At 51.4% G+C, this 14,378-nt stretch overlaps 1 protein-coding gene across 1 annotated transcript in view; it reads right to left on the reverse strand.

Annotated features, from left to right (window-relative positions):
• Positions 1 to 1,374: 1,374 nt before the first annotated feature.
• KPNA7 (karyopherin subunit alpha 7) overlaps positions 1,375 to 14,378 on the reverse strand; it is a 32,830-nt gene continuing 19,826 nt past the window's right edge. Inside the window, exons 6-10 of the mRNA XM_017337874.3 lie at positions 13,155 to 13,418; positions 11,449 to 11,682; positions 8,148 to 8,330; positions 4,876 to 5,022; positions 1,375 to 1,580 (exon numbers count right to left, since the gene is read on the reverse strand). Coding sequence (XP_017193363.1) covers positions 1,509 to 1,580; positions 4,876 to 5,022; positions 8,148 to 8,330; positions 11,449 to 11,682; positions 13,155 to 13,418 — 900 coding nt within the window. The 3' untranslated portion in view covers positions 1,375 to 1,508. The remainder of the gene's footprint in view (positions 1,581 to 4,875; positions 5,023 to 8,147; positions 8,331 to 11,448; positions 11,683 to 13,154; positions 13,419 to 14,378) is intronic.

The following is a 14,378-nucleotide window of genomic DNA, read 5'->3' on the forward strand; positions in this document are numbered from 1 at the left end:
TCTTGAGGTCATATTTCCCGGCCTCCAAAACTGAGAAATCCATTGTTTTCCTTTATAAATGGCCCAATCAGTGGCCTCCTGCTGCAGCAACATAAAACAGGTGGCCGATCTGACTTTGGATCTTGTAAGTCCCTCACCACCTCTTGTGGCCTGCTCAGGGTAGGGGAGGTGAACTTCCTGAAGGCAACGTCCTTGGTGGCTGTCGGGAGCAGAGCCCTGCGGGCGCCTGGAGACAACTTGGGGCCCAACGTAAGACAGACCCCCGGCCCCTTCCTAATCACACCTGTACACTTCGATGGGTGCATTGTGCTGAAGTGACACAGGTCGTTCTGAAAGATCAAACACCCAAGTGACCAGCCAGGAGAGGGCTGGGGTGGGGGTGGGGGGCAGTGCACACTGGCATATTAACTTGCCATGTAAAGAGTCAACGAATCGTTTTTGTAAAGAACCAGACAGTAAATATTTTCAGCTCTGTAAGCCACTGGGTCCCTGTAGCCACGGTAGTATAAAATGCTGTGACCCAGGGACAGCGTGTAGCTGTCTCCTATGAGTGTTTATTTACAGAACAGGCGGTGGGCTGACTTTGGCCCCCAGGCCACAGCTCACTGATGGCTGCTGACAACAGTGGCATCAGCATCACCCAAGGACTCCCGAGATGTGAGGTGCTCAGGCTCAGCTCCGAGTCAGAACCTCTGTGGGGAGGGCCTGTCTGTGGTCCAATAAGCAACCCTAGAGGTACAGATACACACTCAAATTTGAGAATCATTACCCTAAAACTATTTTTAAAAAACTCAAACTTTCCATGAAAGCTAAGAAATTGAGTTTCTAGGATCATTTTAGAACTTTCTAGAAAGCCAAGAGACTAATAGCCAGAGCTAAGATAGCCTAGGCATAGATAGTACTGTCCCCCGGTTGCCCCTCTTCCAGGCCAGCCCTCTGCTGTGGCCAGGGAGTGCAGTGGAGGATGGCCCAGGTGCTTGGGCCCTGCACCCCATGGGAGACCAGGAAAAGCACCTGGCTCCTGGCTCCTGCCATCGGATCAGCGCGGTGCGCCGGCCGCAGCGCGCCGGCCGCGGCGGCCATTGGAGGGTGAACCAACGGCAAAGGAAGACCTTTCTCTCTGTCTCTCTCACTGTCCACTCTGCCTGTCAAAAAAAAAAAAAAAAAAAAAGATAGTACTGTCCGCCCGGGCATGGGGGACCGGTGAGGTCGCATATGCAAGTCAGTTTTTCTTGCTTGTCGTGGACCACTCAACTGGTTTGAAGTTCCTTAACTCAGATCCTCCAAGGTCAACACCAAAGCTAATGTTCTTAAGAGAGGAAATCCCCTTCATTGTCCTGACACAGGTGGTCTAAGCTTTTCAGAGAGCAGGAGTAAAGTGCTGAACCTTTTATTAACATGGAGTTTTAAAAGCTTTACATTGACGATTCACTAGGAGAGGAGAGCTGTGTCACGAAGATGGTACCCCTGGGTTTGGTTATTGGTTTAGAAGCTGGGGTGCTTCGCCATCATTTTTCTACGAACGCTCTCCATTTGTAGTCTCTGTCCCGGACAGGTAAAACGATGCCATCATCTTCTGCCTTCAGGGGAGAACAGGCACAGTTATAACCTCTGGGCTCTAGAAGGTTCTTACCGCACATTGACCCCTTAACACCATCTATGGATTAGAATTTGCTCTCACTGGGCCTCGAGGTCTCTCCAAGGGAAGACTCAAAGCAGGGAGCATTTAGACATTTCCCAGGGTTCTGTGTGTGCTAGGACACACGTAACAAAATGGTCTGCCTTCACAGCCAACAGTGCAGTGACATTAAATGCATTCACACGGCTGGGCAACCTTCACCATCACCCACCACCAGAACTTCATCCTGCAAAACTGAAACTCTGGGGCCGGCGTCATGGCATAGTGGGTTAAGCTGCCTCCTGCCATGCCAGCAACCCAAGTAGGTGCCAGTTTGTGTCGCGACTGTTCCACTTCCAATCAAGCTCCCTGCTCCTGGCCTGGGAAAAGCAGGGAACCAAGATGGCACAAGCGCTTGGGCCCCTGCACCCATGTGGGAGAGCAGAAGCAGCTCCTGGCTCCTGGCTTTGGCCTGGCCCAGTGCCAGCCGTTGTGACTGGAGAGTGAACCAGTGGATGGAAGACCTGTCACTTGACTTTCATATAAATCTGTCAATCTTCATAAGCTGAAACTCCGCCCCCAGCAAACACTAACTTCCCTATCCTCCCCTCCCACCCAGCCTGGGCAACGTCCATTCTACTTTCTTTGTGGATTTGATTATATACAACATATAGCCACATACAAAGGTCTTCATAAAGTCACATAATGGAAAAAATTATGGACTTTAAAATTTTTGCACAATAAGCAAACATCCTTTAATTCAATTTTTTCATGACCATTTGAAGTACTCTTGAATAGGTAGAATCATACACTTTTTTTTGACTGGCTTTTTTAAACAATCTGAATTAAAAAAATTTTTTAAGAGGAAATTTTTTAAATTTTAAATTTTTTAAAATTTAAATTTAATTTTAAATTTTAAATTTTTAAGAGGAAGAGTGAGAGATTCCATCCACCAGTTCACTCCAACAGCCAGGTCTGGGCCAGGCTGAAACCAGGAGTCCTGAGCTCAGTTTGGGTCTCCCACATATATGACAAGGATCCAAATACCCAAGTCACCTGCTGCTGCCTTCCAGTGCATTATCAGGAAGCTGGATCAGAAGTAGATCACCCAGGACTTGAACCTGGCACCCTTACATAAGATGCAGCAGTTCCAAGTGGCGGCTTGGCTGCAGTGCCACTGGCTGATTTTTCAATGCAGTTTTGCTATACATGGGACACCGCCCTTCCAGTTAGCGGGAATATGACGACATAGCTATTACTCCTAGGTCAGAGGTCTTTAAGCTGGGGTTCTTGGTGAGCCCCAGGGATCTCACTCCCTTTAAGGAGAAGTCTCCTTTCATGAGACTGTCACAGGAACCACTGGCTTAGAAGATGCTCATTTCCATTCCCATCTTCTCTGCTTTGAGAGCATCCTTGGTCCCAAATCTTTCAGCTGCTTCCAATTAGCAAAAACGCCAAGCTGATGCGACTGCTCTGGATTTTGATGCTGATTCCCGTCTGACACTTACCGGGAGCATCCCTCCCTCCGTAAACCCCTCGTCCTGTGTTTACCTGGTCCCTGAAGAGCTCTGATCCCTCTCTTCCTACGAAAAAGGAGCTACCACTTGATCTACACTGGAGTGGCTGTTGCCAAAAAAAAAAAAAAAAAAAAAAAAAAAAAAAAAATCAGAAAACAAACGGATATCGCTGGGGATGTGGACAAAGTCGAGCGCCATGTACTGCTGTTGGGGGTGTGCAATGGAACGTGGCGTGGTGCTTCTGCAGAAGTTAAAACTAGAATCACCACGCGGTCCAGCAGTGCCGCTTCTGGGTCTAGGCTGGAAAGAACCGCTAACAGATTCCAGTAGGTACGTCCATAACAGCATTGCTCCCAGTAGCCACCAAAGCACCCAGGGGCCCATCGGTGGGTAGATGGGTGCATGTGGTTTATGGTCCTACATTCAATGGAGTATGAAGCTCTGACATGCAGCACAATGTGGGTGAACCCTGAAGACCTTGAGCTCAGGGGAAACAAGTTCGTCACAAAAGGACAAGTAGGGTGTGACTATGTATGATCCTGGATCTGCGTGTGATCTTATATCAGGTCTGTAGAGGAGCCCAGTTCACGGAGATGGGGGCCGGTGCTGCGGCGCAGATGGCTAAGCTGCCGCTTGTGATGCCGGCAGCTCAATCCCATATCGGATCTCCAGCTCGGGTCCCAGCTGCTCCGCTTCCAATCCAGCTCCCTGCTAATGCACCCAGGAAAGTGGCAGAGGACAGCCCAAGTATGTGGGTCCCTGCCACCCATGTGGGAGACCCAGATGAAGCTCCTGGCTCTGGCCCGGCCCAGGCCTGGCTGTTGTGGCCAGTTGAGGAGTGAACTAGCAGGTGGCAGATTGAGCGAGCTCTGTCTCTCTTGCTCTCGCTCTGCCTTTTGAATACATAAATATTAATTAAAAAAAAAAAAACACTTTCAGAGAATGGTGGTTACACCAAGGGCTGAGGGGAGGGGGCGATGAGTTGCTTGAGGGGCATGGAGTTTCGTCGTGGGAGAACGAAAATGTAGGGGTGGTGATGTTTGTACACAGTGTGAACGCACTTAACATCACAGAGCTGTGTATTTCACAAACAGCTAAAATACCTCCCGAAAGCCTTTCAAGCTGTCTCCTGCTACCTGAGCTCTTTCTTGCTCCTACGGAAGGCTTGGGAGTCCCTGGGAAAGTTCGTCCCAAACAGTGTATTTTGGAAAGACACGAAATCCAGTCAGTGGCACAATGATCTTCAAGCTGGTGCTGCCTCCGATGTCTGCACTCTTGGGGCAGGGCTTTATCCGGGCAGTTAGGCCCCCAGCCAGACTGCCCACACCTGAGGTCAATACCTGGCTTTGGCTCCTGACCCCGGCTTCCTGCCAGTGCACACCCTGGGAGGTAGTGGTGACGGTTCAGGTAATTGGGTTCCTGCCACCCTTAAGGGAGACCTGGGTGGAGTTGCTAGCTCCCAGTTTCAGCCCTAGCCATTGCAGGCACTTGGGGGTGAACCAATGGATGGGAGCGCTCTTTCTGCCTCTCAAAAAGAGAAAAATGACTTTATCATGTTCTCTTCTTGCCTGTACCCCTCCAAAAAAAGTGAACAAAGCGAAGCTCCTATGGGATATGTGTGTGTGTGTGTGTGTGTGTGTGTGTGTGTGTGTGTGAAGCCTGTCTACTGCCTCCCCGGTGGTGACCTGCCAAGGTGGTGCCCCACCAGAGGCCCCCTGTGTCCGCTCCGAAGTCACTGACCTCCGTGAAGTGCTTCTCGATGATGCTCAGAGCGGTTTGGGCGATCTGCCGGTTCTCGTGCAGCTGCAAGGCCTCGATTTGGTCTATCCCGCCGAGTTCTTCTATCAGGAGACACAGGTTGTCCTTCTCGTACAGCTTCTCTGCCTCCTGCGAGCCACACGAGAGAACAAGAGACCCTGGGCAGGGGCCCTCGGTCGACAGAACCCTTGCCAGTCCTCGGGGTTCAGCGGGATGAGACCAAAGGCCGCCGTTCCAGAAAGGGAGTCGCATTGTCTCTTTTCCCAAATGTATTGATAGCTGCAAGCGCCTCCCCCCATCTTAGATACTTCCAAGATCTGACCATGTATGTATGTAAGCTATAGACACATGCATGTACAATACACTTATGCAACATACATAAATATGTTGACTTCTATAAACATTTATTTCCGTTGTATCAAATACAATGCTTCTAGACTATCTTAAGGGATGGATTTGGGGCCAAATACATTGCTGCCCACAAATACGTCACATTTGGCGGGTAGCTCCTTCTAGTTAAAGAAAATGGTGTTAAATCCGGTTTGCAAGGGTGTTCCAGTAATGCCAGGTAAATGTGGTGTTCTGGCCCTGAACTCGAGCCTCACAGGATCAGACAGGAGAGCCTGTGTCACAGAAGTGACCCACAGTGGCCCACAGTGAGGTCCCGGGGGGCAAACCACGTGGGCAGAGTCAACCCAGTGCTGTCACTGGCTTTTCATCACAGAGGGCTAACCATTCACTCTGATGTTTGTACGGATACAGCAGGCGAGGCACACGCACAAAACTAGAAACCCAGAAGTGGTGTGCATCACCCAGGTTACTGGGGAGCACCAAGTCAATCATTGTCACTAGCAGAGGCTGAAGTCTCAGCAGATGCACAGGGCAAGTACGGACGGTACCATAAATTCTTACTAAACCTACTTGGCCAGGACGAACCTGAAGTAATCAAAGGGCTGTGTCTCAGGAGAAGAGGGTGCAGCTCAGCCAGACAGTGCATTTGGAGGAAGTGCAGAGTGGTAAAGCAAGCACTTGGGCATCACACCCCAAGGGCTCTGTTATTTTGTGAGCTGTGACTTAAAAAAAATAAGTCTTATAGATCAAACTAAACATGATTCAAGCCATGTGGTTTATGTGACTTGAGTTTCAGCTGCACATTTAAGCCTTGGGACCCTACAGTCCCAGATGCAGGTCCAAAAAGAGCTATGGGTTTGGAATAAAGAAAAGAGGCAGGGACCAAAGTCCCACGTCAATGTCAGCAAGAAAACTGGGGAATAGGGCTTGGCCCTGGGTAGCAGGAGCCCTGGAGGAGGACGTGGGGCCAGGACAGGACAGGACATGGCCCCTAGACCTCCCCAGCACTCCGCTGTCCACCTGAAGCGTTATGCAGCCCCACCCGGGCCTTCCTCACCTGCCCGTTGGTCCATCAGATGTGACCGGCCCAGTCTCTCAAGACAAAACCTTAAGTGTTTAATTCAAATGGAGTTGATGGAGTGACACACTACGGTCTGGAACGTGTTAGTCCAGCTCTGTCTACTGGCTGCAGGTCTCTACCCTCTCCTGGTGTGATCTGCTCAAAGTCACAGGGTATTATGGGACTGGCTTTCAAATCTGGTCTTGTCTTGGGTCAGTCCTTTTCCACAACAGTGCGTGTAAAGGAAGCTCCAAGTGGGCTTTTATGAGTTCCTGGTGTTCTTTTGGAGGTTCTCAAATGGCTTCATTGCAAATGAAGATAGCCAGCTCCCAGGACGGCCCCTGGTGACCCCCATCCGGGTGTTCATGCCCTTGTGTAGTTCACCCCCTGCAGTGAAGAGGGCCCCCCCCGCCCCATGGAAACAACACAACGCTGCTGAACTGACAAAGTGGGACCTCCAAGGCCAGTCACGGACAACACTGCAGCTTTAGTTGCTTACTCTGTGGGAAGTCAGCTGCCACGATGTGAGGCCACGTGAGCCGCCCAGTGGCGAGGTCCACCTGCCACCGTGGATGCTGATCCTCCAGGCTCCAGAAAGCCTTCAGACGCCAGCCCCCGCCCCAACATGTTGACTGAACCTCAAAGGAGACTCGGAGCCAAACCCATCCAGATTCCTAATCCCAGTGTGTGGATAACGTGCTCCATAGCAATATAGAACTAGTAGTGCAAGCAGAACGGAGAGACTGGTTTGACATTCCTTCATGTCAGAACTAAGACTTTTCCAGAACTCTAGCTCAGTGCTTTGTGGTCCAACCCCCTAAAACATAATGCTGAATGGAGAAAGAACTTCAAGACTTATCCCCCCTAGGCCGGCACCACGGCTCAATAGGCTAATCCTCCACCTGCGGCACTGGCACCCCGGGTTCTAGTCCCGGTCGGGGTGCCAGATTCTGTCCCGGTTGCCCCTCTTCCAGGCCAGCTCTCTGCTGTGGCCCAGGAGTGCAGTGGAGGATGGCCCAGGTGCTTGGGCCCTGCACTCCATGGGAGACCAGGAGAAGCACCTGGCTCCTGCCATTGGATCAGCGTGGTGCGCCGGCCGTAGCAGCCACTTGAGGGGTGAACCAACGGAAAAGGAAGACCTTTCTCTCTAACTGTGCCTGTCAGAAAAAAAAGACATCCCCACCAACTTCCTACTGCTCCTTCAAGTGTACCTGTGTTTTAGATTTCTAAACCTCAGGGCTCACTGACTTCCGCCCTGCTCCAACAAGCCTTCTGTTGACTTCTCCTTACTCAGAGGAAGCCAAAGTTCTCACAGATCCTGCATGACCTGGCCCCGACCTGCCAGTTCTTCCCACCCTGCTCTCTGCCCTGGCCACGGAGCCCTCCTCACACTCCCTTTTCTTGAGACGCTTCCTCCCGATTCCCCCAGGACTCACTGGCCCCTCTCGGGTCCTCCTCAGACTCCTGCATATGTGAGAGCCACTCCCCACCATGAACCACGAGGGATACCCCTTATCTGCCTGATATTACCCATAACTGCCTCCCCACCCCAGGAATGCCCAAGCCCCATTAGAACAAAGACTTGGCGCCACTGTATCTGGAGAATCCAAGAAAGTGCCCGGCACAGTCATACTCACTTAAGACAAAGGTGATGACCCTTCCTTGAAATGTCCCTTTTTGTGTTATCCACAGGACACACGGATGAAGACGGTCAGATCAGGGTGGAGGGGTCGAAGGGATTGGAGAAAATAGAGAATCCCACCTGGATTCTAAGAACTAAAATTAAGTGTCTTAATCAAGTTCGAGACGGCCATTACGAACCCACGTGTTCAGAACAGCTCACCTGGAGGAAGTAGGAGATGACATCGAGGATGATGAGGACAATTTTAACATCTGGGGCAGTGAGGAGCCTCATCAGGGGCTCCAGGACCCCCGAGTGGAGGAGCTGGAACAACTGGTTCACGGTGGCCCCCATTGTGAAGTTGGCCACCATCCAGACAGCCTCTTTCTGGACTCTGAACTCCCCCTGCAGAAAGCAAGCAGTCACGTTCAGTCCAGATCTCCCAGAACCTCAATACAGCAGTGCCACCCTGGGTTACTCTCCAGGTAGGCAGGCGGCAGCAAGGGCCGTACGTGCCATCTACACCGGACACCTTGGCTGCGGGCCTCCAGTTCTTCAGGAGAAGAGAGCATCTTTGGGTAGTGGAGGAGCCAAGGAGTAGGTGGGCAGACTCAAACGGGGTCTCAGAGGGAGGTTCCAAGGTCAAGTTAGACTCGTCCCTGTGTCAGGCTACGGGGAAAATAGAACATAAACTAATCTTCACCTGTGTAGACTAGGGCATATGCTTGGGGTTTAAGCTGAGAGGGGTCTATATTTACATTCCTAGCCTTTCCCACCCAATGAAATTCTGTGCAAGAAGCTAGGTAGCGAGGGACACAGATGTGTTCTAGGAGGCTGGGCTAGACCAGCAGTGACAGAGGAGGAATTCATCACCAAAGCACCCCTCGATGAATCTCCTGCATTTACAAAAATTCCTTGGCCCAAGGCCGGCGCCGCGGCTCACTAGGCTAATCCTCCGCCTTGTGGCGCCAGCACACGGGGTTCTAGTCCCGGTCGGGGCGCCGCATTCTGTCCCAGTTGCCCCTCTTCCAGGCCAGCTCTCTGCTGTGGCCTGGGAAGGCAGTGGAGGATGGCCCAGGTGCTTGGGCTCTGCACCCCATGGGAGACCAGCAGAAGCACCTGGCTCCTGCCTTTGGATCAGCGTGGTGCGCCGGCCACAGCACGCCAGCCACGGCGGCCATTAGAGGGTGAAGGGGCAAATTGCGACCTTTGAGTAAAGCGAAAACAAAGCAAGTGACTTATGGCCCCAAGCAAGCAAGTTAAAGTTCAAAAGACACAGTCTGAAATGTGAGGGCTCAGAGATAAAAGGTGGATGATTAAGGAAAATACATGCTCAATCTGACCACAGGAAGGTAACGGAAGAAAAAGGACAGCACTCCCAGGGGGCAGCTGCAGACACATTTGCAGTGGAAACTACAGGAAGAGAGACCCTGTGGAGCAGTGGGGACAGCACAGAAGCAGTGAGCAGGACACCAGGGGCTGGAGGGGGTGCTATCTTCTTGGAGTAAGCACCTGGCAACCAGCTGGCAGGAAATGCCACCTTATGAAGGTGAGTAGAGGCCGCTGTGAGATTTTATTGGAGGGGTAAAGCCCTACTGACTTTGAACCTGGCCTGGAGGTCTGGTGGGCAGTAGGGCATCCACTTAGGCCCATAAAGCACTCCCATCTACTCACTATTGATCAGGCAGCTGGCTCAGGGAACACCACAGCTCTTTCTGTGGATCAGGGAGGCTTGTGGGGCTGGGAGTGGATCCCACGCTCCCTGTGACTACAACAGGGCATGAGACGGGGTGTGGCTGGGTCTTTGGGAAATCATTGTGTCTGGCTTCAGAGGCTCACGGTTCCGGCTTACACGGAGCAGTGCACAGAGCCTCTGTGTGGTTCATGTACCTGTGACGGTGAGGTGCCTGGGCACTGTGGGCTCACCTTGGCAGAGAGGGCTTACGCTGTGACCACGCAAGCTGACACAATCATGCCCTCCTCGCTGATGATAAAAGAGATCTACCACGGCCTGGACTGGACTCTAGCCCCACTGCCGAGCACTGGCCAGAGCTCCCTGGCCCCACCCAGCACACGCCTATGGATAGCCACTGCAGGAGCTGACACTCCTCTAAGCCTCAGAGGCATTTTGAAAGATAAGAGCTGTCAGAGGAGAAAATGAACAGGTGTTTATACACATGCCTAAGAATAAATGTAGAGGCTGGTGCCGTGGCTCACTAGGCTAATCCTCTGCCTGCGGCGCCAGTATTTTGGGTTCTAGCCCTGGTCGGGGCGCCGGTTCCATCCTGGTTGCTCCTCTTCCAGTCCAGCTCTCTGCTGTGGCCCAGGAAGGTAGTGGAGGATGGCCCAAGTGCTTGGGCCCTGCACCCGCACGGGAGACCAGGAGGAAGCACCTGGCTCCTGGCTTCGGAGCGGCACAGCGTGCCGGCCGTAGTGGCCACTTGGGGGGGTGAACCAACAGAAGGAAGCCCTTTCTCTCGGTCTCTCTCTCTCACTAAAAAAAGTAGAAATACAAGAAACATGAATAAGGAAGACGATATGATTCCCCCAAAAGGAACACAACGCTTCAACATGAATGTGAAGAGATCGACAAAATGCCTGAAAAGGAATAGAAAGGAATGATCACAAGATTATGCAAATACAGGAGTTAGATTTATGACATAGATGAAAAATTCTGCAAAGAAGTCAAGCTAAAATATTAAAAATGAATACATGAAACCTGTTCTCTTTAACAATAAAAATTAAAAACAAAGAAATATGAGGACTCTGATGCATTGCCAGATGTTTCTTATTAGACCTTGTATAGACTCACAGGAGGAAGCAGGACAGGCAGTATCCAATCGACTGGAGGATGCTGGGGTTTGAACTATACACCTGGCCTTTTCCTCTTGCCTTGATTCCCATACCTGGCACGTACCTGGGAACCTGCCACCAGGCTGAGAACAGGAGCGCAGCCTTTCCCCACCGCAACTCCACCACCTGCTCCGCCCCCCCCCCCCCCCCCCCCGGAAGAAACCTGACTGCAGGTGGTTCAACCAAAACACACACTGAAAGGGGCTGGTGTGATGTGCAGGAGGACAAGGGAAACCTTATTATAGTTCTAGCTTTTGTTTGAATTTTCTATTCAATCAGTTTAATTTGTACGTGGAAAATATCACCATTTTCATCACGTGACATCACCGTAGCGGGATACATTTTTTTCTCGTAAAACAAAACCTCCGTCTTTGTACAGGTAGAGGGTAGATGGCACTATCTTTGGACACCCTCTAGAGATAAATTACTATTTGCCAGCTCATGACTTTTCTGGATGTTTGAGCCATGGGCAGCACCTTTTCGTTGACCAGTGCTAGCCTGGTCTCCCACACGTGTGATGGGTTCCTCAGGACGGCTCACCTCACCCTTCCCCCAGACAGAGCTAAGAATCCATCATTTCACAGCCTTGCTGTGTCTGGCTGTTTGAAGGAGCTCAACACGGGACCGTGGAAGGGAGTCTTGGGCGGTGGACGCCAAGGGTGCCACTTACGTTTTTCAACAGAGCCACCAAGGGAGGCAGCAAGTTGTAAGCAATCAGCTGCTGGATGTGCTGATGGGGGCCTGCAGCCACGTTGCTCAGGGCCCAGGCGGCCTCCTTCTGGATGGAGGATTTGGGGTGCCTCAGGAGCTGGGGCAGCACCCTCAGCATGCCTGCGTCGATGGCCATCTGGGTCTGCTGATCGGTTCCCGTGACAATGTTCCCCACGGTGCGCAGAGAAGGAGTCTGCAAGAACAAGGCTAGCGCTGAGAATCCGTGACGGTGAGATGGCGATCCCACCCAGTCCTGGGCCTTCCCAGACACCAGCCACACCACGCTGACCATTCCCGGGAAGCCCGTGGGCAACGGCTATGTCCACGATCTTACTAACTCAGTGTCCTCGGCTGTTCTGACACAGTTTCCCGATACTTGCCAGCTTCCCAGTAGTTCTGGCTCAAGTGGGATGGAGGTTGAATGATAGTTTTATCGTAAGTGCTGCTGCCCTTTCCACGGGGGAAATGCTACATCAATTATAGTTTATCATGAACAGCATTCACTGGATTTGTAATTGGCACCAGTGCCAACCGTTGGTTGTAGAGTTAACTGGAGCTTATGCGATTCCTCTGACATTTCTTGGGGGTATTGATGAGCCCCTTCACAGTAACTGAAGGTCCCCCCATGCTGGGTCTACAACTGGGTTCAACACCCATCTCGGAGGGCTGAATTTGAGCTTCTCTGCACAGTGAAGCCCATCACAGCTCTAGAGTCTTCCTCGCCTTTTGGGCTTCATACCTGCTACTCCAGTGAGAGCTCAGAGTAGAGGCCTCACAGGATAGCTCCAGTCGGCTCCAGGACCCCAGGAGAAGCCACTGCCATAGAAAATCGCCTTTTCTTTCTCTTTGCATTCTCCACATGCCTCCACACTACTCCCCCAACCAACCTTGATGTGGAGAGATACTAGGCTATTCTCATTCTCAGAACGCAGCATCACCCAGACTGCACGGATACAGCGTGAGAGCAGAAACCAAGAGGGGCAGAGTAAAGGCATCTTCTACATCATTTGAGGGGTCTTCAAAAAGTTCATGGAAACGCAAGGGCTTAAGAGATCAATTTATATTGGAGCAGAATTTTCTAAAAGATTTTTTCCATGAATTTAAGTACCCTCATATACCCATCTTTCAAAGTCGTTTATGTCAATGGATCATGTTTAATTATCTAGCAAAGCATCTGATAATGGTTTTCATTTGCCTTTGGTCTGTATCTGAAGTATCTAAAAACCAACGAGGGAGAAGAGAGGAATTTTCTTTTATGCTCGTGTAAGAAATGTAAACGTTATAATGAGCTTTACACACATAGACAGTATAAGCCAATCTGTTGAAATCTACAAGTAGAGACCACTAGAAGGAAAAAATACTGAGCACAGTTCCTGGGTCTTGGGATTATAAGCAATTTTCACTCGGCATTTTCCTATATTGTTTTAGCCTTCCAATGAAGAAAGTTGAATTTTACTTAATGCCCAGTAGGATTTTAGATCAAAACAGATTCAAGTCTTTGACTAGGGAGTGGCAAATCCCAGGCAATGCCGGTGCCAACCTTTGTCCTGGGCATGAGTTTACAGCCGACTGTGAAGACCCGGGGCAAGGGGCACAGACCTGCAGAAGTCAGACGCCACTCAGCAGGACCCCCGAGAAACAGACAGGCCCGAGGTTGCCATTTACCAAGATGCAGAGTTCCAGGCTGGTCATGAGCTCCACCAGCCTGGGCAAGACCCCCGTGTCAACCACTCGGCCGATGCGCTCATTGCAGCCATCGGTGAGGTAGGAGAAGGCCCAGCAGGTGTCCGAGAGGATCTCGCTGTCCTGGTGCTGCAGGAGGTGCAGGAGGACCGGCAGCAGCTGCTTCACCGCTTCCTCGCAAGGGTACGGGTTCTTGTTCCGGCACAGGTTGGACAAGGTCCACGTGATGTTCCGCAGAAATGTGATCTGTAACAGGGAGACTGCTCTCAGCATTGGGGGCCAAGGAGAGAAAACCGCGAGCGGCAGTGTGCCCTCGCCTTCTCTGGTCAACGCTATGGATCGGCGGGAACCGGAGCTTGTGAGCTTCCAATCAGAACCTGTGCTAAGCGGTGCTGTGCGTTAAGGACACAAATGAGCTTCGCGTTTCCTAGTCACAGGTTGGATGGAGGTTTCCTATGATCTCCAGAGTGTCCTTCTCCACTCTGCTCAATGGCTCGCCCGATTTCATGTTTCATTGACAAAGAGATCAAACAGGAGTTACTCGGCCTTCCCACCATTCTGTAACTCCACTGTTGTAGGGGCCAGTGCCGTGGCACAACAGGTGAACGCCCTGGCCTGCAGTGCAGGCATCCCATACCGGCACCAGTTTGAGACCCGGCTGCTCCACTTCCTATCCAGCTCTCAGCTGTGGCCTGGGAAAGCAGAAGATGGCCCAAGTGCTTGGGCCCCTGCACCCACGTGGGAGACCCAGACGTTCATGGCTCCTGGCTTCAAATCGGCGCAGCTCCGGCCATTGCAGCCATTTAGAGAGTAAACAAACTATTGGATGGAAGCTCTCTCTCCCTCTCTCTCTCTCCTCTCTGCCTTTTCTGTGTAACTCTGACTTTCAAATAAATAAATCTTTAATAAATAAAAACTCCACCGTTGTAAGCACCGTTCTGAATTTCTATTTTAGGGGCCATCTTCCTACCTTGCCTTTTTATGTCTTTTTTTTTTTTTTTTTTGGACAGGCAGAGTGGACAGTGAGAGAGAGAGAGAGAGAAAAAGGTCTTCCTTTCACTGCACTCCCTGGCATAGCAGAGAGCTGGCCTGGAAGAAGGGCAACTGGGACAGAATCCGGTGCCCCGACCGGGACTAGAACCCGGTGTGCCGGTGCCACAAGGCGGAGGATTAGCCTAGTGAGCCGCGGCGCCAGCCCCTACCTTG

The sequence above is a fragment of the Oryctolagus cuniculus genome, chromosome 19 (assembly GCF_964237555.1).
Source record: "Oryctolagus cuniculus chromosome 19, mOryCun1.1, whole genome shotgun sequence".
Classification (NCBI taxonomy): domain Eukaryota; kingdom Metazoa; phylum Chordata; class Mammalia; order Lagomorpha; family Leporidae; genus Oryctolagus; species Oryctolagus cuniculus.